Consider the following 26,008-nt stretch of genomic DNA (forward strand, 5'->3'; position numbering starts at 1 on the left):
TACTGTATCTTTATTTATTTTTTTTAATGGTACCCTACAAAATTTTATTAAAAAAGGTATCTCCATCACATTTTTGGATCGCTAAAGTCCGAAAAATAATGAAAAAACACCAAAAGGATTAAAAAAACGCCAAACTGAAAAACGCCGAGTGGAAAAAGAATTTTCCGATTTCTCATTGATTTACAGCTAACATCTGGTCGTAGCCTTTTTTGGCCAAAAAAACGCCATGCGGCAGAATTGGCATTTTTCTTGCCGTTTTTCAAGAAAAAAAAAGTCGTGCCTCCACTTAGAAATTACGTTCACCTTAGTGTCCCCACGTATGCACTTATAATAAACTTACCTAGTCCATCCTCACTTTGCTACACGCTCTCTTCACGCCTGCAGAATATGATATGAGAGTGGATGGTGGAGCAAGGAGCTGATAGCTCCTTGTTTCACCACTAAATTGAACTGCATCTGCATCCTCTGGACGAAATGTTGTTGACGAGTGTGGTTGCTTGGAGATCCAGGCAGCAAGATGCCCAGTGCTAGCCAAGCCCCTGCTTTGAGGTAGCAGGTAGAATTAATAGTTGAATACATTTGATATAAAGTTTAGTTTTACATTTTAAACTTGTCACAGGTATAACATTGGAATGACGGTGTTGTAACTGGACAATTCTTTTTTGACATGCATGGGTGCTTGGTGTAAGAGACACAGAGCACCCATGCATGTCAAAAAAGACAGGATAGATTAAAGTATCCCACTGCATTATTCATGTCCAATACTTAATTCTAATTTATGACATTTCTAATAAAATAACCGGAAAACCAAGTTCAATATTTATACAAAATTCATATCTGATAGAAAATGTTTTCATTTTTTTTAAAGATCTCACTAATGCAAGAATCAAAAGAACCACTGGAATTCACCGATATTGAGCCAAGTCAGGAACTTGATTCCCAAGAGGAGGTGAGAATACTAAACAATCATTTATATGCAGATCTTGCAAATATGCCTTGCATGCATAGGTAAAGAGTCTATTAATGAAGGGAGCTATGTAAGTCTATGTAACAGCATATGCAAGACTTACCATAATATCAATAATGCAATATATCATTTAATGTGATCAGAATAATGCAAATATGTTTTTTGGTCTATTTTGTGTACCTTAAATGACATTCATAGATACATTAAGCACAGGCTTTGAAATATTATTCTAGTATTCTAGTAAAGTGTCAGAAGAATGTATTGTAGCTAGGACTATGGTACTTTAAAGCAACCTACTAATTGACTCACTGGCTTGCATTACTCCACAGGCTCTCAGAAGACTTGCTTCGTGAACAATGCTCCTGGAACCTCTGAACTTGGCTTTACAATATTTGCTTTCCATTATATTCTTAAACAATTTATTTTCTCATGTGTTGTGGGCTAACCCATGTGGACAAACATTTACAAACTGGGGAGATTAATTAAAAACCAATCACAGTGCAGCTTTCATTTCTTAACGTGTTCTGGTAAAATGGAAGTTGAGCTGTGATTGGCTGCTATGGGCGACAAAGAAAGTTTTTCTTCCACTTTTGATTAATTCCTCCATGTGCTCATAAGAGATCAGGCAGTTTGTGATCAACAAAACAAAAATGGAATAGCATTGGTTGTTTCATTCCTGTGACAAATGCTGTTTTAGTAAAGAAAACTTGTTTCTATATAAATGTAAAAATAGTCAGTAAGAAAGAATACACACCTCATTACTGTTGGTTTCTTCCGGACACAGTTTTAGCACTTTAGAATGAATCAAGTAGGAACGTATAATAACAGTACATAGGGTTCTACTATGACCATCAATGAGGCAGTGGCCTGCGGTGAAACTAAAACTCCTGCAGCTGTCAATGCTCCTATGGTTAATAGTAAGGACCCTGCTGTAGAATTCACTTCAAATCTGGAAATATAGACTGAGAAATGAACATATAATATAGGTGCTATACAGGATATTATTTAATGTGTACTTTAATTATGTGGAAAGATATGTTGATTTCTATATTATATCTTGATGGGTGCAGAACATCAACTTGATGAACATCAGCTTGATACTGCAGAACATCAACTACAATTACCGTATATACTCGAGTATAGGCTGAGTTTTTCAGCATGATTTTTTCGTGCTGAAAACACCCCCCCCCCCCCCCCCCCTCGGCTTATACTCGAGTGAACTCTCCACCTGTCAATTCCTTCTCAGTGGTCTTCAACCTGCGGACCTCCAGATGTTGCAAAACTACAACTCCCAGCATGCCCGGACAACCATCGGCTGTCCGGGCATGCTGGGAATTGTAGTTTTGAAACATCTGAAGGTCCACAGGTTGCAGACCACTGTGGCCTTCGTCATCATCCAGACCCCCCTTTAGTTTTCTACTCACCTCCCCTCGGTGGGAAGGAAGGGTGAGCTGGTCTGGGCCATCTATGCTGCAGGAACCATCCGGCGGGGAGGGTTAGTCATTCTGGGCTGTCCATCTTCACCGGGAGGCCCGCTTCTCCGCTCCGGGCCGGCCCCGGACTAGTGATGTTGCCTTGACGACGACGCACAGGGACGTCCATGCGCAGCAGACGTCCGTGATGTCTCTGCACATGAACGTCCCTGTGCGTCGTCGTCAAGGCAACGTCACTAGCCCGGGGCCGGCCCGGAGCGGAGAAGAGGGCCTCCCGGTGAAGATGGACAGCCCGGAACGACTAACCCTCCCACCGGATGGTCCCTGCAGCATAGATGGCCTGGACCAGCTCACCCTTCCTTCCCACCGAGGGGAGGTGACTACAAAACTAAAGGGGGGGTCTGGATGATGACGAAGGCTGAAGTGGTCTTCAACCTGCGAACCTCCAGATGTGTCAAAACTACAACTCCCAGCATGCCCGGACAGCCGATGGCTGTCCGGGCATGCTGGGAGTTGTAGTTTTGAAACATCTGGAGGTCCGCAGGTTGAAGACCACTGATGAAGGGATTGACAGGCGGTGATGATGAAGGGGGGGGGATGATGACGAGGGGGATGATGACAGGGGGGGGATGATGACGGGGGTGTTAATGACAGGGGTCTGAATGATGACAGGGGGGGATGATGACATGGGGGGGATGATGTATTTCCCACCCTAGGCTTATAGTCGAGTCATTAACTTTTCCTGGGTTTTTGGGGTGAAATTTGGGGCCTCGGCTTATATTCGGGTCAGCTTATATTCGTGTATATACGGTATGTTCATCCTGGTGAGATTCTAAGGGTTCAGGAACAATAGCAATAGCTAAAGGGAAGCGGTCATCTTTTTCATGTCGTCTAAACCACAAGTCATTGGGGCAGTCCCCAGAGGCTTCTGCCCTTCTCACTAGCCTTGACTAATAGATCTTTCCATGTTTGGGTATTAAGATATATCATCAAGGACAGTGTGGCGGGGAGAAACCACAGGTGAGTGCCCGATGACTCATGGTTAAGGGCGCATGAAAGAGAGGACAGCTTCCCTTTAACAGTCTTCTACAGTTTCTCAAACTACTATAAGAGTGTGCATATTTATATATCTATACATTACCAATATGGCTGTGTTGCACTTCATTGCACAATAGAAGGATAAGTGTGGAGCTCTGCAGGTTAAAGCTGTGAAGAGACTCATTGAATTGATAAGAGTCCCAGATGTTAGTCTCGGTGGGCATTACTGGCAGTTTAGTCCCCACTAATTAGAAAGTGATGGCATATGTACGAAATATGGCATCAATTCTTCTGGTGGGGACACCACTTTACCATAAGTCCTAGATATTTTATTTTACCCCTGTGTAAAAGACAAAGACAAATGTTAGCAACTAAAGGAGATAACTATTAAAGGTAAAAATGATCAACTTCTTCAAATGTTTTTATAAAAACTACTAATATTTTTCTCTTTACATACTAATAGGGAACAAAGATGGCATTCCTATTTTGTAATTGTGCAGTAATCCTTGAATCTAAATAATACAGTATACAATTGGGTTATTTACATGTGGTACTTTTCTTTAATAAAAATATTTTTCATTATCGGAGGTTACCTTTATTGCAATCCTCTAGCTTTATTTTATTAAAGAATATGATGCAGAGATGATACTACAAGCCTGCAGTGTTTTACACTTTGGGAACTGAATTTAGCCTTTCCCTGAGTCCCTGGTGGAGGAAACCTGAACAGGACCTGAGGGTAAGAAGTGGACAGGGTGCTGCAAAACCTGGACCAGCCCCCCCCCCCCCCCCCCCCACACACTTTACCCAGAAGGCATAGTCTGAATTAAGAGCACAGCACAGTCACTGGGCTACCATGGCAGAGAACAGCCACTGGGCTACCTTGGCAGAGAACAGCCACTGGGCTACCATGGCAGAGAACAGCCACTGGGCTACCATGGCAGAGAACAGCCACTGGGCTACCATGGCAGAGAACAGCCACTGGGCTACCATGGCTATGTGGCTTTCTTCCTGCTCTGGGACAACCAAGCTTCCATATAAACAGCAAGATCCACAGAGGTCATAAATAGTGATCATACACAGATTCTTTCTATAACCTTTTCTCTTTTATTATCTCTGACCATTAAAAAAGCACAACAACATTTATATAATACTGGATTATAGAGATACTAATTTATATCTTTGCTAACTCGGAGTCTGATGACCCTTCTGCTCCCTCAGTATTAGAAATAAGAGCAGGGAGATGAGATGGGTATAAGAGGATAACCCCTGAAATAAAACTGCCCCTACCCTAACCTTGGATGTATCAAACTCCATAATGAAAGTTTTCACTAGGTCTTGCTTCGCTAGGACTAGAAATGTTATGAAGCACTTCTTAAGATGATTAAAGGGGTACTCCAGTGGAAAACTTTTTTTTAAATCAACCGGTGCCAGAAAGTTAAACATATATGCAAATTACTTCTAAATAAAAGATCTTAAATCTTCCAGTACTTATCAGCTGCTTAAGTTCTTTTCATTTAGAATTTCCTTTCTGTCTGACCACAGTGCTCTCTGCTGACACCTCTTGTCCATGTCAGGAACTGTTCAGAGCAGGAAAGGTTTGCTATGGGGATTTGCTCCTGCTCTGAACAGTTCCTGACACGGACAGAGATGTCAGCAGAGAGCACTGTGGTCAGACAGGAAATAAATTCAAATAGTAAAGAACTTTATGTGGAGTATACACCAGCTGATAAGTACTGAAAGTATTAAGATTTTTTTAATAGAAGTAATTTACAAATCTGTTTAACTTTCTGGCACCAGTTGATATATATATATATATATATATATATATAAAATAATTCCACTGCAGTGCCCCTTTATATCCTGCAACAGCCTTTTCTTCACAATAAAGGAGACCTTCTTGGTATTGTCACTTTGTGCCGCAGCGCAAACTCCTAGCAGGAAACTCACGAATGTACGAGTGCGAATGTACCCTAAAAACACTACACTAACACATAATAAAGGGTAAAACACTACATATACACCCCCTTACATTGTCCCCCTCAATAAAAATGAAAACTTATCATACGGCAGTGTTTCCAAAATGGAGCCTCCAGCTGTTGCAAAACAGCAACTCCCAGCATTTCCGGACAGCCACTGACTGTCCAGGCATGCTGGGAGTTTAGCAACAGCTGGAGGCACCCTGTTTAGGAATCACTGGCGTAGAATACCCTTATGTCCACCCCTATGTAATCCCTAATTTAGTCCTCAAATGCGCATGGCGCTCTCTCACTTCGAGGGCCCTGTTGTATTTCAAGGAAACAGTTTAGGGCCACATATGGGGTATTTCCGTACTCGGGAGCAATTGCATTACAAATTTTGGGGAGCTTTTTCTCCTTTTACCCCTTATAAAAAGGAAAAGTTGGGGTCTACACCAGCCTGTTAGTGTAAAAAAATAAAAATGTGTACACTAACATGCTGGTATTGCCCCATACTTTTTATTTTCAAGAGGTACAAGGAAATAAAGACCCCCAAAATTTGCAACACAATTTCTCCTGAGATCAGAAATACCCCATATGTGGGCGTAAAATGCTCTGCGGACGCATAACAGGGCTCAGGAGTGAGAGCGCACTATGTACATTTGAGGCCTAAATTGGTGATTTGCACAGGGGTGGCTGATTTTACAGCGGTTCTGACATAAACACAAAAAAATGAATACCCACGTGTGACCCCATTTTGGAAACTACACCCTCACGAAACATAACAAGGGGTATAGTAAGCCTTAACACCTCACAGGTGTTTGAAAAATTTTCGTTAAAGTTGGATGGGAAAATGAAGAAAAAACATTTTTTTCATAAAAATGCTGGTGTTACCCTAAATTTTTCATTTTCACAAGGGAAAATAGGAAAAAAAAGCCCCCCCCCAAAAAAAAATTTGTAACCCCATTTCTTCTGAGTAAGAACATACCCTATATGTGGATGTAAAGTGCTCTGAGGGTGCACTACAATGCTCAGAACAGAAGGAGCGCCATTGGGATTTTGGAGAGAAAATTTGTCCGGAAATGAAGGCCACGTGTTTACAAAGCCCCCAAAGTGCCAGAACAATGCCACCTCCATGTGACCCCATTTTGGAAACTACACCCCTCACGGAATGTAATAACGGGTGCAGTGAGCATTTACACCCCACAGGTGTCTGACAGATTTTTGGAACAGTGGTCCGTGAAAATGAAAAATTTAATTTTTAATTTGAACAGCCCACTGTTCCAAAGATCTGTTCAACGCCAGTGGGGTGTAAATGCTCACTGAACCCCTTATTAAATTCTGTGAGGGGTGTAGTTTTCAAAATGGGGTCACATGTGGGGGGGGGGGGTCCACTGTTCTGACACCACGGGGGCTTTGTAAATGCACATGGCCCCTGACTTCCATTCAAAACAAATTCTCTCTTGAGGGGTGTAGTTTCCAAAATAGTATGCAATGTGTTGCTTTTTGCTGTTCTGGCACCATAGGGGCTTCCTAAATGGGACATGCCCCCAAAAACGATTTCAGCAAAATTTGCTTTCCAAAAGCCAAATGTGACTCCTTCTCTTCTGAGCATTGTAGTTGGCCCGCAGAGCATTTTACGTCCTAACATGGGGTATTTCCATACTCAGAAGAGTTGGGGTTACAAATTTTGGTGGTCATTTTCTCCCATTACCCTTTGTAAAAATTGTAAATTTGGGAAAAAACTGCACTTTAGTGAAATGTTTTTATTTATTTACACATCAGACTTTAATAAAAGTCATCAAACACCTGTGGGGTGTTAAGGCTCACTGGACCCCTTGTTACGTGCCTTGAGGGGTGTAGTTTCCAAAATAGTATGCCTTGAGGTTTATTTTTTATTTTTTTTGCTGTTCTGGCACCATAGGGGCTTCCTAAATGTGACATGCCCCTCAAAAACCATTTCAGAAAAACTCACTCTCCAAAATCCCATTGACGCTCCTTTCCTTCTGAGCCCTCTACTGCGCTCGCCGAGCACTTAACATACACATATGAGGTATTTCCTTACTCGAGAGAAATTGGGTTACAAATTTTGGGGAGCTTTTTCCTCTAATTACATGCACATGGAGGTGACACACACTACTCCTGACACACTACAGCCACATGAGGTCTAGCATTGTCTTGCATTAGGAGGAACCCAGGGCCAACCGCACAAGCATATGGTCTCACAAGGGGTCTGAGGATGTCATCTCGGTACCTAATGGCAGTCAGGCTACCTCTGGCAAGCACATGGAGGGCTGTGCGGTCCCTTAAAGAAATGCTGCCCCCCACCATTACTGACCCACCGCCAAACCGGTCATGCTGGAGGATGTTGCAGGCAGCAGAATGCTCTCCATGGCATCTCCAGACTGTCACATGTGCTCAGTGTGAACCTGCTTTCATCTGTGAAGAGGACAGGGCGCCAGTGGAGAATTTGCCAATCTTGGTGTTCTCTAGCAAATGCCAAACATCCTGCACGATGTTGGGCAGTAAGCACAACCCCCACCTGTGGATGTCGGACCCTCATACCACCCTCATGGAGTCTGTTTCTGACCATTTGAGTGGACACATGCACATTTGTGGCCTGCTGGAGGTCATTTTGCAGGGCTCTGGCAGTGCTCCTCCTGCTCCTTCTTGCACAAAGGTGGAGGTAGTGGTCATGCTGCTGGGTTGTTGTCCTCCTATGGCCTCCTCCACGTCTTCTGATGTACTGGCCTTTCTCCTGGTAGCACCTTCATGCTCTGGACACTATGCTGACAGGCACAGCAAGCCTTCTTGCCACAGCTCACATTGATGTGCCATCCTGGATGAGCTGCACTACCTGAGCCACTTGTGTGGGTTGTAGACTCAGTCTCATGCTACCACTAGAGTGAAAGCACCGCCAGTATTCAAAAGTGACCAAAACGTGGGGCCTCGGATTGGGTCCGCATCATAACCGACATCTGCCGGTAATGACGAACATCGGAGATCGCTCCGTCATTTAACTGTTTAAATACCATGATCTATACAGATCACAGCATTTAAACATTGTCCGTCATTTAACTGTTTAAATACCATGATCTATACAGATCACGGCAACTATTCCTTGGTGTCTAGTGGTCCCATAGCCTATGGGACCACTACACACCAGGGAATAGCGGTCTATGGGTTGCTAGGGAAGCCCAAGGCCTTAACTTGTCCTCAGCGTTTTCCCTGGCTCTGTGATTGCATAGGGCTCCCTTTGGCAGCCATTAGCATTAGAGAACAGATTTCACGGATCAATGTAATGCAATAGCATTACATTGATCTATATAAGCCATCAGAAGGTGTGTATACAAAAAAAGTAAACATTTTTTTAAATAAGGTTTGTATTAAAAGTTAAAAAAATCCCTCCCCTAGTAAAAATTAAAATTACCCCCCTTTTCCCATTTTTTTAATAAAACACTGTACAAACAAAAACAAAAAAAATTAAAAAAATTCAATTTTGCACTACATATTTTTTTCTGGCTTTGCAATGCATTGTATGATAAAAAAAAGTGGGGAAAGTACAACTCACCACACAGAAAATAAGCCCTAATACAACTTTGTCAGTCAAAAAGTAAAAAAGTTATGGGTCTTAGAAGGTAAGGAGGGGAAAAAAACGTAAGCCAGAAAAAATAAATTAGCTGGGTCATGAATGGGCTAATGTACAATACTATGGTTTGTGCCTGCAATCCCTGAGGCTAAGCTTCCACTTGTTTTTTTTCTGGCAGTTTTTGGTATACTGCCACTGCCGTTTTTGAGCCAAAGCCAGAAATGTATTCAAAAGGAATAGGACATATAATGGAAGGACTTACACTTCGCCTCCTTTATGGATCCACTTCTGACTTTGGCTCAAAAACTGCAGTGGCAGATATCCAAAAACTGCCAGAAAAAAAACCAAGTGGAAACTTAGCCTAAAAGGATTGCAAGATAATACCTGTGATAGCACGCCAGTATTTTTAGGGCTGATACTGTGCGCTGTGGAATGTCTTGAATGAGGAAGGTGACCCAAGCCAAGCCAACTGTGATAAAATTCGAGACCTCTGTCCCAGCATTTTGGAGTACCCATCTCTTGGATATCCCCAACCAAAATGTTGGTCCCTACACTACTAAAGTGCTGAGCATGTCAAAGTAATAAGCAACCACAGTACAGAAATCAGGAAAAAAAAGGTAAACTAAAAACAGTACAGCAAAAAGACGAATAGGGAATGCACATAAACATAAAATGTGAGTCAAACAAGCCAAGTTGGTACCAGTTATAGTGTCACTGTACAGATATGGTGAGCAGAAGAGTAGTTAGGAACAAGCCAATGTCGGGATACACAGCATTTAAGCACAAGGGGACAGGCGCCAAAAATTCAGCCAAAATGTTACTGCTCATTGGGGGAGATTTATCAAAGTTGTCTATGTCCCGCATCAATATAGACCAAACTACAGAGCGTTAGGCCGGTCTACTATGCGCCTAATTTATCAAAAGTCGCACGGCACTTGATAAATTCTGCGCACAGACTTCGGGATCTATGCTTTAGACTGTATTTAACCCCTTAAGGACCAAGGACGTACCGGTACGTCCTTGGTCCTGCTCTCCCGATATAACGCGGGGTTACACAGTAACCCCGCGTCATATCACGGCGGGCCCGGCGTCATAGTGAAGCCGGGACCTGCCTCTAATAGCGCGCAACGCCGATCGCGGTGCCGCGCGCTATTAACCCTTTAGCCGCGCGGCTAAAAGTGAAAGTTGCCGGCTAGCTCAGTCGGGCTGTTCGGGATAGCCGCGGCTAATCGCTGCATCCCGAACAGCTGACAGGACAGCGGGAGGGCCCCTACCTGCCTCCTCGCTGTCCGATCGCCGAATGAGATCCAGGCATGAGCAGTCAAGCGGCAGAATCATCGATCAGTGGTTTCTTATGAGAAACCAGTGATCAGCATAGGAGATCAGTGTGTGCAGTGTTATAGGTCCCTATGGGACCTATAACACTGCAAAAAAAAAGTGAATAAAGATCATTTAACTCCTCCCCTATTAAAAGTTTGAATCACCCCCCTTTTCCAATAAAAAAAAAGCACAGTGTAAATAAAAATAAACATATATGGTATCACTGCGTGCGGAAATGTCCGAATTATAAAAATATATAATTAATTAAACCGCTCGGTCAATGGCGTGCGCGCAAAAAAATTCAAAAGTCCGTTAAAAACTTCAGATCACGGCGCAAAAAATTAGCCCTCATACCGCCCCATACACGAAAAAATTAAAAAGTTATAGGGGTCAGAAGATGACAATTTTAAACGTATTAATTTTCCTACATGTAGTTATGATTTTTACAGAAGTCCGACAAAATCAAACCTATATAAGTAGGGTATCATTTTAATCGTATGGACCTACAGAATAAAGATAAGGTGTAAATTTTTACCGAAAAATGTACTACGTCGAAATGGAAGCCCCCAAAAGTTATAAAACTGCGTTTTTTTCAATTTTGTCGCACAATGATTTTTTTTCCCGTTTCACCGTAGATTTTTGGGCAAAATGACTGACGTCATTACAAAGTAGAATTGGTGTCGCAAAAAATAAGCCATCATATGGATTTTTAGGTGCAAAATTGAAAGAGTTATGATTTTTTAAAGGCAAGGAGCAAAAAACGAAAATGCAAAAACGGAAAAAACCCCGGTCCTTAAGGGGTTAAATCTGCTCCAGCATGGTCTGACATTTCAGCGTACTTTCAGTTGATGCGACTTTTCACAGGAAAAGTCGCTTTTGATAAATTCAGCACCAATGCATTTTTCCGTCTAAAATAGACTAGAACGCATCATGTTCTAAAAATCCTCTACAGCAAAAGTCGTAAAAAAAAGTTGCACATATTTAGACTGCGACTTTCTGTGCGACAAATTTAGACAGGAAAAACCAGTCTAAATCCTTTGATAAATCTCCCCCATTGACTTTAATGAGATGGAATCAATAGACACCAGGGATTACCAGCATTAACTGTTAAATGTCATGATCACAATTGATCACAGCATTTAACTAGTTAAATGACAGACATTGAATCGATCTTGGATGTCCATCATTACCGGCAGATGTCTTCTGCTGAGAGCAGCGGGCATCTACTGGTTATATTCCACTCCCCTGACCTGAACAAACATGTATTCATGGGTTGGGAGGGGGTTAAATAACCCAACCATTAATATTATAATCTGATCATTTATTTTTCAGTGAGTAAACAAAATCATTTGGGGATGAAATTTTTTTTCCCTTCACTGCAACTACATGGCTTTTTTATAGTGCCTTTTCACTCTTTTGTGGTGTTTTTTTGGATTCTTTGGCAGTATTTTAACCTCTTAAGGACTCAGGGCGTACCTGTATGCCCTGAGCCCGGTGTGAAAAACGGGGTCACGCCGTGACCCTGCATCACACCGGGTCGGTCCCGGCTGCTAACGATAGCCGGGGCCCTGGGCTAACAGCGTGCGGCACCGATCGTTATACCGCGCGCAGTTAACCCTTCAGATGCGGCGATCAAAGTTGATCGCCGTGCCTGAAAACGAAAGTAAACGCTTCCCGGCAGCTCAGTCGGGCTGATCGGGACATCGTGATCAAATCGCAATGTTCTGATCAGCTGGAACGCAGGCAGAGGTCTCCTTACCTGTCTCCGCGGCGTCTGATCGGGGTTTGATTGCTCCAAGCCTGAGCTACAGGCTTGAGCAATCGAGCCCCTATCTCGCTGATCCGTGCAAAGCTATGGCATTCCAGGGATCAGCATAAGAGATCAGTGTGCGCAGTGTTATAGCCCCCTATGGGAGCTATAGCACTGCAAAAAAAAAGTGAAAAAAAAAAAGTTAACAAAGGTCATTTAACCCCTTCTCTAATAAAAGTTTGAATCACCCCCTTTTTCCCATAAAAAAAAACAACTGTGTAAATAAAAATAAACATATGTGGCATCGCCACGTGCGTAAATGTCCGAACTATAAAATGATATAATTAATTAAACCGCACGGTCAATGGTGTACGCGAAAAAAAATTCCAAAGTCCAAAATAGCTTATTTTTGCTCACTTTTTATATCATAAAAAAATGAATAAAAAGCAATCAAAAAGTCCGATCAACATAAAAATGGTACCGATAAAAACTTCAGAACACGGCGCAAAAAATGAGCCCTCATGCCAGCCCATACGTGGAAAAATAAAAAAGTTCCAGGGGGTCAGAATATGACAATTTTAAACGTATAAATTTTCCTGCATGTAGTTATGATTTTTTTTCCGAAATACGACAAAATCAAACCTATACAAGTAGGGTATCATTTTAACCGTATGGACCTACAGAATAAAGATAAGGTGTCATTTTGACCAAAAGCTGTACTGCGTTGAAACAGAAGCCCCCAAAAGTTACAAAATTTAATTTTTTCTTCAATTTTGTCGCACAATGATTTTTTTTCCCGTTTTGCCGTGGATTTTTTTGTAAAATGACTAATGTCTCTTCAAAGTAGAATTGGTGGCGCAAACAATAAGCCATCATATCAATTTTTAGGTGCAAAAGTGAAAGCGTTATGATTTTTAGAAGGTGATGAGGAAAAAATGAAAATGCAAATAACAGAAAAACGCTGAGTCCTTAAGGGGGTTAAAGCATTCAAAATGATGGTCCCATAGGCAGGATGGGGAGATTTATTTAAACTGTACAGAGGCAAAGATTACCAGTTGCCCATAGCAACCAATCAGCTTGCTAGCTAAGTAAGAAACAAGCTAATTGGTTGCTATGGGCAACTTTGCCTCTCCACAGGTTTTGATAACTCTCCAACGATGTGTTTTTATTTTGGTGCAACTTTTGAGCCCGGGGAAAACTGTGATCAGGAGAGGGATTCGCTCATTGACTTGCATAGACTTCTAGCAACTACATGTCCCGATTACTTTATGTAGAATTATTCCTCAAAAAGATCACTATCGGTGGAAAAAACATTCAATAAAAAAAATACACCCCGTGTATGTGGACTTATTATTCCTCCACATTCTTCAATTAAAATTCTTGAATCACCAGCCTTTATGAAATGGCAGAGGGATGCGGATATCAGTAACGAACAATGGAAAACAGTACTGAATAATATTCCCAGTCAGGCCTTGGGAGAAGGGGCGAGACTATCTCAATTATACATTGTGTACAGAGCATATAGAACCCCGGCCCTTCTTCATAAAATAGGTTACATTAAAGATTCAAAATGCCCTCGGTGTCTCCAAGACTCCGCGGACATCATACATATGTTTTGGAGCTGCTTAGATATCAGGCGGTACTGGGAAGAAATTATTGGCCATATAGATGCTGTATGGGATATTGACTTGCCTCGGGACCTTAAAACTTGTATACTAGGGTACCTAGATAATTTAGATACTCCATCTTATACAAAGCTGGCTATTGGGAGACTTCTGTACAACGCTAGGAAATTAATAGCACAACTGTGGAAAGATTCATCTCCTCCCACTATAAAACAATTTCTTAAAAAGATGGAGCAGGTGGTCGCCTGGGAGAAAGCAATTTATTTAAAGAGAGGTCTCGCAGACAAATTCAGTGCGATTTGGAATAAATGGATTAGAAGATATTAAATATAATTTAGTTGTTGCATAAGAGGAAAAAATTTTTTTTTTTTTTTTTATTTTTTTATTTTTTTTTTATTTTTTTTTTTCTCTTTCTTCTGGCCAGTGGATATCGTAGTACCTAAACACCCTTGCTTAATTTTTTTTTTCTTTCTCTTTTTATTTTTTGCGAATAACAATGTCTCGCTACATATTGATATTGTACTATTATTTAATATTGTATATACTTATGGCTCTGTAGTCTATTATGTTGCAAAAAAAAATGAAAATAAAAAAAAAAAAAAAAAAAAAAAAAAAAAAAAAAATTCTTGAATCACATAATGGAAGAATCTCAATTTGCAATGAGAAAAAGGCGGGGGGAAACGCTACATAATTAAAAAAAAACAACAACAAAACTGTGCCATTGGGAAGAAAACAGGGAGCATTTTTTGTGCTTTTGTATTTAAAGGGGTACTCCGCTAAAAACATCTTATCCCTCATCCAAAGCATAGGCGATAAGATGTAAGATCGCGGGGGTCCTGCTGCTGGGGACCCCCGCGATCTCTGGGCTGGTAGTGGCTGCATCTGGAACACGGACACTACAATATACAGCACAGGTTCCCTAAGCTATACAGTGTACCACATGCTGTACTAACATTCCACTCTATTGCTCATTATCAAAGAAACAAAAGTTGAAAAATAAAAAATATCTGTGATGGGGGAGGGCTGTGGGATCTATGGGGGTAAGAGAAGCAGAACACATTGCCAAACTACTGTACTCAGCAAACTCAAAAAAACGCTGTACAGAAACTAGTAATTAAAACCAGAAAACGCAGCAGCTTGGACACGATACCCTTAAAAAAACCCAGCCCGCCAGCCGCACATACACCTCCCTGTAGCGTGCCCTCCTCCCGGGCCAGCACGTAACGAGCGCAAGCTTTAGCGCATGCGTGTTCTCGAGTGTTACCAGCGCACGTTTTCGCGCATGCGCGTTATCGCTTGTCGGTGAAGTGTTTTTTTCCCCTCTTCCTTGGAGCGATTTGTGGCTTCCGCTCCCGGAGTGCCCCGCGCCGCATCATGGACCATAGTGGTGAGTACAGAGGGGAAAATGAGTTTCTTACAGGCGACTCCCCTATGGTTTCTACGGGCGTCTCCCCGGCCCGGCGCTCTCTATGGAATAGCGCTCACCAGCGTAACTTACTTGTGGCCGGTGCTACGTCTTGGTGTCCTGCCGCCGGCCTGAGGCCTTCATGTGGAGAAAAAGGCAGAGTGAGGCCGCCCTCCTGTCACCGCTCATGCCTGCACAGGCCTCGGCTGCACCTGGTGTGTCCTCTGCTCCTGGAGGATGGAGCGGCCGGCAGGTGCTCATAGCTGCGTGTCCTGTACTCATAACCGGACAGATCAGCGGTGTTATATGGGAGTCTATCAGCTATACTGTATAGGGGGTAGATCTACATAGATCAGTAATACTGTATAGGGGGATATCTACATAGATCAGTAATACTGTATAGGGGGGTAGATCTACATAGATCAGTAATACTGTATAGGGGGTATATCTACATAGATCAGTAATACTGTATAGGGGGTATATCTACATAGATCAGTAATACTGTATAGGGGGTATATCTACATAGATCAGTAATACTGTATAGGGGGTATATCTACATAGATCAGTAATACTGTATAGGGGGGTATATCTACATAGATCAGTAATACTGTATAGGGGGGTATATCTACATAGATCAGTAATACTGTATAGGGGGTATATCTACATAGATCAGGAATACTGTATAGGGGGGGATATCTACATAGATCAGGAATACTGTATAGGGGGTATATCTACATAGATCAGGAATACTGTATAGGGGGTATATCTACATAGATCAGGAATACTGTATAGGGGGTATATCTACATAGATCAGTAATACTGTATAGGGGGGTATATCTACATAGATCAGTAATACTGTATAGGGGGGTATATCTACATAGATCAGTAATACTGTATAGGGGGTATATCTACATAGATCAGGAATACTGTATAGGGGGGGATATCTACATAGATCAGGAATACTGTATAGGGGGTATATCTACATAGATCAGGAATACTGTATAGGGGGTATATCTACATAGATCAGGAATACTGTATAGGGGGTATATCTACATAGATCAGGAATACTGTATAGGGGGGTATATCTACATAGATCAGGAATACTGTATAGGGGGGTATATCTACATAGATCAGGAATACTGTATAGGGGGTATATCTACATAGATCAGGAATACTGTATAGGGGGGGATATCTACATAGATCAGGAATACTGTATAGGGGGTATATCTACATAGATCAGGAATACTGTATAGGGGGTATATCTACATAGATCAGGAATACTGTATAGGGGGTATATCTACATAGATCAGGAATACTGTATAGGGGGTATATCTACATAGATCAGTAATACTGTATAGGGGGTATATCTACATAGATCAGTAATACTGTATAGGGGGGTATATCTACATAGATCAGTAATACTGTATAGGGGGGTATATCTACATAGATCAGTAATACTGTATAGGGGGGTATATCTACATAGATCAGTAATACTGTATAGGGGGTATATCTACATAGATCAGGAATACTGTATAGGGGGGGATATCTACATAGATCAGGAATACTGTATAGGGGGTATATCTACATAGATCAGGAATACTGTATAGGGGGGGATATCTACATAGATCAGCTATACTGTATAGGGGGTAGATCTATATAGATCAGTAATACTGTATAGGGGGATATCTATATAGATCAGTAATACTGTATAGGGGGATATCTATATAGATCAGTAATACTGTATAGGGGATATCTACAGAGATCAGTAATACTGTATAGGGGTAGATCTACAGAGATCAGTAATACTGTATAGGGGTAGATCTACAGAGATCAGTAATACTGTATAGGGGGATATCTACAGAGATCAGTAATACTGTATAGGGGGATATCTACAGAGATCAGTAATACTGTATAGGGGGTCTATCTACAGAGATCAGGAATACTGTATAGGGGGTCTATCTACAGAGATCAGGAATACTGTATAGGGGGATATCTACAGAGATCAGGAATACTGTATAGGGGGTCTATCTACAGAGATCAGGAATACTGTATAGGGGGTCTATCTACAGAGATCAGGAATACTGTATAGGGGGTCTATCTACAGAGATCAGGAATACTGTATAGGGGGTCTATCTACAGAGATCAGGAATACTGTATAGGGGGTCTATCTACAGAGATCAGGAATACTGTATCGGGGTCTATCTACAGAGATCAGGAATACTGTATAGGGGGTAGATCTACAGAGATCAGGAATACTGTATAGGGGGTAGATCTACAGAGATCAGGAATACTGTATAGGGGGTAGATCTACATAGATCAGGAATACTGTATAGGGGGTAGATCTACATAGATCAGGAATACTGTATAGGGGGTAGATCTACATAGATCAGGAATACTGTATAGGGGGTAGATCTACATAGATCAGGAATACTGTATAGGGGGTAGATCTACATAGATCAGGAATACTGTATAGGGGGTAGATCTACATAGATCAGGAATACTGTATAGGGGGAGATCTACATAGGAGATCAGGAATACTGTATAGGGGGAGATCTACATAGGAGATCAGGAATACTGTATAGGGGGAGATCTACATAGGAGATCAGGAATACTGTATAGGGGGAGATCTACATAGGAGATCAGGAATACTGTATAGGGGGAGATCTACATAGGAGATCAGGAATACTGTATAGGGGGAGATCTACATAGGAGATCAGGAATACTGTATAGGGGGAGTTCTACATAGGAGATCAGGAATACTGTATAGGGGGAGATCTACATAGATCAGGAATACTGTATAGGGAGATCTACATAGGAGATCAGGAATACTGTATAGGGGGAGATCTACATAGGAGATCAGGAATACTGTATAGGGGGAGATCTACATAGATGATCTACATAGATGACCTCCAGCATTCCACAAATGTGCATGTGTCCACACAAATGGTCAGAAACAGACTCTGAGGGCCCGACGTCCACAGGTGGGGGTTGTGCTTACAGCCCGACACCGTGCAGGACATTTGGCATTTGCCAGAGAACATCAAGATTGGCAAATTCTCCATTGGTGCCCTGTGCTGTTCACAGATGAAAGCAGGTTCACACTGAGCATATGAGACAGTCTGGAGACGCAGTGGAGAACGTTCTGCTGCCTGCAACATCCTCCAGCATGATCAGTTTGGCGGTGGTTCAGTAATGGTGTGGGGTGGCATTTCTTTGGGGGCTGCACAGCCCTCCATGTGCTTGCCGGAGGTAGCCTGACTGCCATTAGGTACCGAGATGAGATCCTCAGACCCCTTGTGAGACCATATGCTGTTGGCCCTGGGTTCCTCCTAATGCAAGACAATGCTAGACCTGATGTGGCTGGAGTGTGCCAGCAGTTCCTGCAAGAGGAAGGCAATGATGCTATGGACTGGCCCACCCGTTCCCCAGACCTGAATCCGATTTAGCACATCTGGGACATCATGTGTCGCTCTATCCACCAACACCACGTTGCACCACAGACTGTCAAATGGAGGGAAGTTGAAACAACACTGACTATTTCAATCCCCTGCCCCAACACTCAAGCCGTCCCCACTGGTCTTTTGTTCACTCTTCCTGCGGTGATGACATGTCATGCATCCATGTGACTGCTTCAGCTAATGCGCGGCCTCAGTGGTGATGCCAGCATGTAGATCATGAGAGCGCTGGGGTCTGTGATTGGCTTTAACCCCTTAAGGACCGAGCCCTTTTTCACCTTAAGGACCAGAGCATTTTTTGAACATCTGACCACTGTCACTTTAAAGGGTAGCTCCCACCATCCTCTTTTTTTTTTTTCTGTCCCTGCCTATTGCCCATCTATCCCTAACCCCCTCCCTGCCTTTATTTTTTTTATTATTATTATCTTAAAAATGGCATTTTGTCTGCCTGGTAGTGTGCTCACTACCAGGCAGACTTCCCCAGCAGGCACCACGTCACTGATGCCTGCTGGGGGCCGAGTTCCGCCCATAGTTCTCCTGACAGGGTGCCTCCAGCTGTTTCACCACTACAACTCCCAGCATGCCCTGACATCTATTTGCTGTCAGGGCATGCTGGGAGTTGTAGTGGGGAAACAACTGGAGGCACCCTGTGTTGGAAGACGCCCAGCCCCCGACCAATATCGCCCCCCCCCCCCCCCCCTCTCACCTGTGCCGGACCATGAGCGGGGGTCCGTAGCAAGCAACAAGTGTATGCCCGGCTTCCTGTCATGCCCGTACACTCTGGAAACTGTCTCTATGTTTCTGGAGGGTTGAAAGTCCTCCAGAACCATAGAGAGAGTTACCAGAGTGTAGGAGCATGACAGGAAGCCGGGCATACACTTGTTGCTCCATATAACGCGTTCCCCCCGGCAATGACAGGACACAGCTGCAAGGAGCAGTGAGGAGGCGGCGTATCCCCACTGGAGCCGGGGCTGTAAGCAGAGGTAAGAGCCATGTTCCTCCCTGCTGCAGGGAGAATATGCAGCAGGGAGGCAGCCAGTGTGAGAGTCCAGGGAGCCAATGCGCAGCCCTGGATTTCACTGTGCTCGCTCTCGCCTGTTTGATTGACAGGCGGGAGCGAGAACCGCAGTGACTGGAATTTCGACTCATTTGCCAGGCTCAAATGAGACGAAATTCTGTAGTGACGTCGCTGCCGAATGCATTCGGCCACTAGGTTTAAAACTGGTTTAAAAATCACTTTTTTTAATTAAACTATATTAGAGATATGTTGTAGTACTTAAGTACTACAACATATCAATTTTTTTTTATTTCATGACAGTGCCCATTTAAACATTAACTCTGGAATGCTTTTAGTTATCATTCTGATTCCGAGATTGTTTTTTCGTGACATATTCTACTTTAACTTAGTGGTAACATTTTATGGTAACTTGCATCCTTTCTTGGTGAAAAATCCCCAAATTTGATGAAAAAAATGAAAATTTTGCATTTTTCTAACTTTGAAGCTCTCTGCTTGTAAGGAAAATGGATGTTCAAAATAATTTTTTTTGGGTTCACATATACAATATGTCTACTTTATGTTTGCATCATAAAATGTATGAGTTTTTACTTTTGGAAGACACCAGAGGGCTTCAAAGTTCAGCAATTTTGAAATTTTTCACAAAATTTTCAAACTCGCTATTTTTCATGGACCAGTTCAGGTTTGAAGTGGATTTGAAGGGTCTTCATATTAGAAATACCCCATAAAAGACCCCATTAAAAAAACCACACCCACCAAAGTATTCAAAATGACATTCAGTAAGTGTATTAACCCTTTAGGTGTTTCACAGGAATAGCAGCAAAGTGAAGGAGAAAATTCAAAATCTTCATTTTTTACACTCGCATGTTCTTGTAGACCCAATTTTTGAATTTTTGCAAGGGGTAAAAAGGAGAAAATTTTTACTTGTATTTGAAACCCAATTTCTCTCGAGTAAGCACATACCTATGTCTATGTTAATTGTTCAGTGGGCGCAGTAGAGGGCTCAGAAGGGAATCAGCGACAAATGGTTTTTGGGGGGCATGTCACCTTTAGGAAGCCCCTATGGTGCCAGGACAGCAAAAAAAAAAAACACATGGCATACCATTTTGGAAACTAGACCCCTCAGGGAACGTAACAAGGGGTAAAGTGAACCTTAATACCCTACAGGTGTTTCACGACTTTTGCATATGTAAAAAAAATATTTTTTTTTTTACCTAAAATGCTTGGTTTCACAAAAATTTTACTTTTTTAAAAAGGGTAATAGCAGAAAATACCCCCCAAAATTTGAAACCCAATTTCTCCCGATTCAGAAAACACCCCATATGGGAGTGAAAATTGCTCTGCTGGCGCACTACAGGTCTCAGAAGAGAAGGAGTCCCATTTGGCTTTTTGAAAGCAAATTTTGCTCTGGGGGCATGCCGCATTTAGGAAGCCCCTATGGTGCCAGAACAGCAAAAAAAAAAAACACATGGCATACCATTTTGGAAACTAGACCCCTCGGGAAAACTAGACCCCTCGGGGAACGTAACAAGGGGTTAAGTGAACCTTTATACCCCACAGGTGTTTCATGACTTTTGTATATGTAAAAAAAAAAAAAATTTTTTACCTAAAATGCTTGTTTTCTCAAAATTTTTACATTTTAAAAAAGGGTAATAGCCGAAAATACCCCCCAAAATTTGTAACACAATTTCTCCCGAGTTCGGCGATACACCATATGTGGCCCTAAACTGTTGCCTTGAAATATGACAGGGCTCCAAAGTGAGAGCGCCATGCGCATTTAAGGCCTAAATTAGGGACTTGCATAGGGGTGGACATAGGGGTATTCTACGCCAGTGATTCCCAAACAGGGGGCCTCCAGCTGTTGTAAAACTCCCAGCATGCCTAGACAGTCAGTGGCTATCTGGCAATACTGGGAGTAGTTGTTTTGCAACAGCTGGAGGCTCCGTTCTGGAAACAGTGGCGTACCAGACGTTTTTCATTTTTATTGAGGAGGGGGGCTGTGTAGGGGTGTGTGTATATGTAGTGTTTTTTACTTTTTATTTTATTGTGTGTTAGTGTAGTGTTTTTAGGGTAAAGTCGCACGGGCGGGGGTTCACAGTAGTTTCTTGCTGGCAGCTTGAGCAGCTTGAGCTGCAGCCCATGTGAGTGTACCCTGTACGTTCACATTGGGGGGGGGGGGAGGGGGGGAAACATCCAGCTGTTGCAAAACTACAACTCCCAGCATGTATGGTCTATCAGTGCATGCTGGGAGTTGTAGTTTTGCAACAGCTGGAGACACACAGGTTGTGAAACACTGAGTTTGGTAACAAACTCAGTGTTTTGCAACCAGTGTGCCTTCAGCTGTTGCAAAAGCTACAACCCCCAGCATGTACGGACAGCGGAAGGGAATGCTGGGTCTTGTAGTTATGCAACAGCTGGAGACACACTCGTTTGCTACTTAACTCAGTGTGCCTTCAGCTGTTGCAAAACTACAACTCTCAGCAGTCACCGACAGCCAACGGGCATGCTGGGAGTTGTAGTTATGCAACCACCAGATGCACCACTACAACTCCCAGCATGCACTTTAGCTGATTGTGCAAGCTGGAAGTTGTAGTTACACAACAGCTGAAGGTACACTTTTCCATAGAAAGAATGTGCCTCCAGCTGTTGCAAAACTACAAGTCCCAGCATGCCCATAAGGGCATGCTGGGAGTTGTGGTGGTCTGCCTCCTGCTGTTGCATAACTACAGCTCCCAGCATGCCCTTTTTGCATGCTGGGAGCTGTTGCTAAGCAACAGCAGGAGGCTATCACTCACCTCCTGCTGCTGCTCCACGATGCCGCCGCGCAGGTCAGTCCCTCGCCGCGGCCGTCGCTCCTGGGGCCCCGATCCCAACAGGGACGCCGGGGATCGGGGTCCCCAGCACCCGGGGTCTTCTGCCCGCACCCGCTCACGTCCTCCGGAAGAGTGACACCCGCAGCAGGCGCCCTGATAGGTCGGCCGGGAAACCGGCCAACGAATCAGGGCGATCGTGAGGTGGCACCAGTGCCACCTCACCCCTGCTGGCTCTGGCTGTTCACTGGAGAGCCGATTGACCCAGAATCCGCCGCAGATCGCTGGACTGAATTGTCCAGCGATCTGCGGCAATCGCCGACATGGGGGGACATAATGACCCCCCTGGGCGATATGCCGGGATGCCTGCTGAACCATTTCAGCAGGTATCTGGCTCCCCTACGGCTAGCGGCGGGGGCCGGAAATGCTCAGGGCGTATCCATACGCCCTCTGTCCTTAAGGACTTGGAAACGGGGTGTATGGATACGCCCTATGTCCTTAAGGGGTTAAAGGTCGCGTGGATAAGTCATCTGTGCAGCTATTTAAACAGAGTGGAGCTGCAGCAGCATTGAATAAAGGTAATGGTTAAACTGCTCCCGCAGTGCCTCTGGTGTCCTGCTCTGGTATCTTGTAAGATCCTCTTCCCGGGCCCAACATGTCACGGTACAGCTCAGCGAATCACTGGCCACAGCAGTGTCCCACCTCAGGCAGTGATTGGCTGATGGGCAGTGTGACCTATTGGGCCCAGCTTTGGATCTTTTTTTCTGGTGCTGGTCAGCGATTCCCTGAGCTGTGAAGTGTTGGGCCCAGGCTTTGATCCTTATGAGCCTTTGTCAGGTGTCCTCTTTCTACTGAGGAGGCTGGTATGGATCCCCAGAAGCTAGAATACACTTGTCAAAATTTCCTAAGAACTGAAACCTGGCGTTCCAAAGGCTCTTTATGCATTCCATAATTCCATTGATGTTATATCACCGAAAAATAAGAGTTATAGGGGTCAGAAGAGGACAATTTAAAGCATACTAATATTTGTACAAAAGGTTATAATGACTTAAAGGGGTAGTCCAGTGGTGAACAACTTATCCCCTATCTTAAGGATAGGGGATAAGTTGCAGATCGCGGGGGGTCCGACTGCTGGGGCCCCCTGCGATCTCCTGTACGGAGCCCCGACAGCCTGCGGGAAGGGGGCGTGTCGACCTCCGCACGAAGCGGCGGCCGACACGCCCCCTCAATACAACTCTATGGCAGAGCCGAAGCACTGCCTTCGGCAATCTCCGGCTCTGCCATAGCGATGTATTGAGGGGGCGTGTCGGCCGCCGCTTCATGCGGGGGTCGACACCCGCTATCTGGCCGGAGAGCCTGGCCCCCGTACAGAGAGATCGCAGGGGGCCCAGCGGTCGGACCCCCCGCGATCTCAAACTTATCCCCTATCCTTAAGATAGGGGATACGTTTTTCACCACTGGACTACCCCTTTAAATTAGTAGAATAAAACAAAACTTGTATAAATTGGGTATCATTGTAATCATGTGGACCTACACAATGAAAATTTACTATTGCAAACCCGACATGTTTTGTCAGGTTGTGCGCCCGATTCTGTCACATTGCGGCAGAAATTGTCAATGCCTGATTTTGCGCCAGAATTGGAAAAAACCCTGACTAACTCTCCATTTTGCTAAGCAAACCTGAAAAGGGGCATGGTCTCCGAAAAGGGGCGTGGTCCCGATATTTCCACAAAAACCCAACATATTTTATACGTTTTCCACATAAAATATGGTGGATTTCAGCTGAGGAAAACCAGACAGATCAGAGCATGTGTAAAAAAACCTTAGTAAATACTGCAGGAAATAAATTGTAGGGACATAAAACCCTCAAAGAAACCTACACAACACTCTTAGTAAATAAAGGCCAATGTCTTTTTATTTTATTTTTTTAAAGTGCAGTGCATAGAAAATAAGGTTTGTTTGCTTTATTTTATTTTTTATTAAGTTTCCCTGTACATATTATGGTAAAATGACTGATGTCATTATAAAGTACAATTGTTTTTTCTTTTGTATAGTGGCAGATTCACTTTAAATACCACAATAATAGAATTCTGCCAACATTTTGTTTTTCCCGTACCTTGGTCATGCCAGCAAGCTGGGGATGTAAAGACTGGTTTTACCATAGTTATGCTTTTCTCCATAAATATCACTATTTGAATGAAAATGTGTCAATCTACAACTAGTTCATATGTGATTCCAGGTTTATATGCAGTATTTGTGCTAACCTGTGTTTATGTCTTTGCATTGTAGACAATGACTTACAAGGGACGAATAGCATGGGATCTCTGAGTGGACTGGATGTCAGACGACGGATTCCAATTAAACTCATCTCCAAACAGCCAAACAAAACTAAACTCTCAGCTCGACCAATGAGAAACATGCCCAGGATCCCTTCAAAGCCACAGCAAGGTGAAGAAGGTATAGCTTATCGTTAAGTATTATCTAGTGTTCATTTTTTCCCATACATGGTCCCTGCTTTCCGCTGTAACAATACTACATTGGTGACAACTTCTGCACTCGTATTGTGTATGCTGGTAAGTCAGTGATAAAATCCGCAACACATATAGTACATGTAAACAAAACACTCACCAATGTCTTGCAGAATCTGTTCAGTCTTTATTCATGAAAGATCTTCTGGGGTACAGGAGCTAGATGGGAGAGCGGTGTGCTGGCGTGCCCAGTCCTCCCCCCACGCCATCACACCGCTCTCCCATCTAGCTGCTGTACCCCAGAAGATCTTTCATGAATAAAGACAGATTCTGCAAGACATTGGTGAGTACTCTGTTTTTCTACATGATTTATGTACAATTGAACACTTACTATATCTGTATGTGAAGCACCCCACATCTACCGACCTGGTGATACACACATGCCGCTTACTAACAGTGGTCTTGAATATTAGTGGCTCCAGCAGTGCCGAAGTTGCTTTCCTCTGCAACATTATATAGTACATGTTAACCCTTACAGTGGATGTGCTCTTGGGGAGTAAGGAATTAAGGCTGCTTTCGCACTATATGTTGCTCCATTTTAAAGACCCGTTACTAAGTCCTGTTAAGCATTAAAAACGCCCATTCAAGTCTATGGGATTTTTTGATTATCCGTTATCACCCGTTTTAGCCCGTTATGAATAACGGCCGTTATTTGTGACAGGAGAAAAACTAGTGCATGTAATATAACGTTTTTTTTTCTCCCATCACTAATATCGTCCGTTATTTATAACGGGTGATAACGGATATTCAAAAAATCCCATAGACTTGAACAGGATTTTTTAATGGCCTTTTTTTTTTTAAGGATTTTCTTAACGGGACATTGTAACGGGTCTTTGAAACGGAGAAACATATAGTGTAAAAGGAGCCTTAGTTAAAGGAAACTGGACTGTCAGCCAGTTCACCCACACTAAACCCAATATACTGGCTGAAAGTGTGGGTGAACGGGAGTCCGAGAGGTTACTTACTTTAGTGTGTGCTCTGACCGCTGAGTTCTCCCCCGATAAAGTTCTGTTTGTCCTGTCTGCAGTAGAGCTGTGAAGGCGGTCCCCTGGCGTCCATATTTCTTTGGGTCCCGGAGGAAGGGGCCTAAGCCCACCCCCTGTGGTTTGCATATTCAT

At 43.2% G+C, this 26,008-nt stretch overlaps 2 protein-coding genes and 1 long non-coding RNA gene across 15 annotated transcripts in view; 2 read left to right on the forward strand and 1 right to left on the reverse strand.

Annotated features, from left to right (window-relative positions):
• Positions 1-1,728, forward strand: part of LOC130368996 (pendrin-like) — a 57,113-nt gene extending 55,385 nt beyond the window's left edge. For all 3 annotated transcript variants that reach the window (XM_056573599.1, XM_056573598.1, XM_056573596.1), the window contains 2 exons: positions 869-949; positions 1,297-1,728. In XM_056573599.1, coding sequence (XP_056429574.1) covers positions 869-949; positions 1,297-1,320 — 105 coding nt within the window. In that variant the 3' untranslated portion in view covers positions 1,321-1,728. The remainder of the gene's footprint in view (positions 1-868; positions 950-1,296) is intronic.
• Positions 1-14,932, reverse strand: part of LOC130369003 (uncharacterized) — a 36,555-nt gene extending 21,623 nt beyond the window's left edge. For 2 of the 4 annotated variants that reach the window (XR_008892640.1, XR_008892637.1), the window contains exons 1-2: positions 3,542-4,183; positions 1,722-1,916 (exon numbers count right to left, since the gene is read on the reverse strand). This is a non-coding gene — a long non-coding RNA (uncharacterized LOC130369003). Of the gene's footprint in view, positions 1-1,721; positions 1,917-3,541; positions 4,184-14,827 lie in introns of those variants that run through there. The other 2 variants (XR_008892638.1, XR_008892639.1) reach the window with 2 other exon arrangements.
• A 5-nt stretch (positions 14,933-14,937) lies between these two features.
• Positions 14,938-26,008, forward strand: part of CBLL1 (Cbl proto-oncogene like 1) — a 38,205-nt gene continuing 27,134 nt past the window's right edge. For 2 of the 8 annotated variants that reach the window (XM_056573606.1, XM_056573607.1), the window contains exons 1-2: positions 14,938-15,064; positions 24,652-24,819. In XM_056573606.1, the coding sequence (XP_056429581.1) occupies positions 15,052-15,064; positions 24,652-24,819 (181 nt within the window). In that variant the 5' untranslated portion in view covers positions 14,938-15,051. Of the gene's footprint in view, positions 15,065-15,170; positions 15,336-24,651; positions 24,820-26,008 lie in introns of those variants that run through there. The other 6 variants (XM_056573609.1, XM_056573603.1, XM_056573600.1 and 3 more) reach the window with 6 other exon arrangements.

The sequence above is a fragment of the Hyla sarda genome, chromosome 4, assembly GCF_029499605.1.
Source record: "Hyla sarda isolate aHylSar1 chromosome 4, aHylSar1.hap1, whole genome shotgun sequence".
NCBI lineage: Eukaryota > Metazoa > Chordata > Amphibia > Anura > Hylidae > Hyla > Hyla sarda.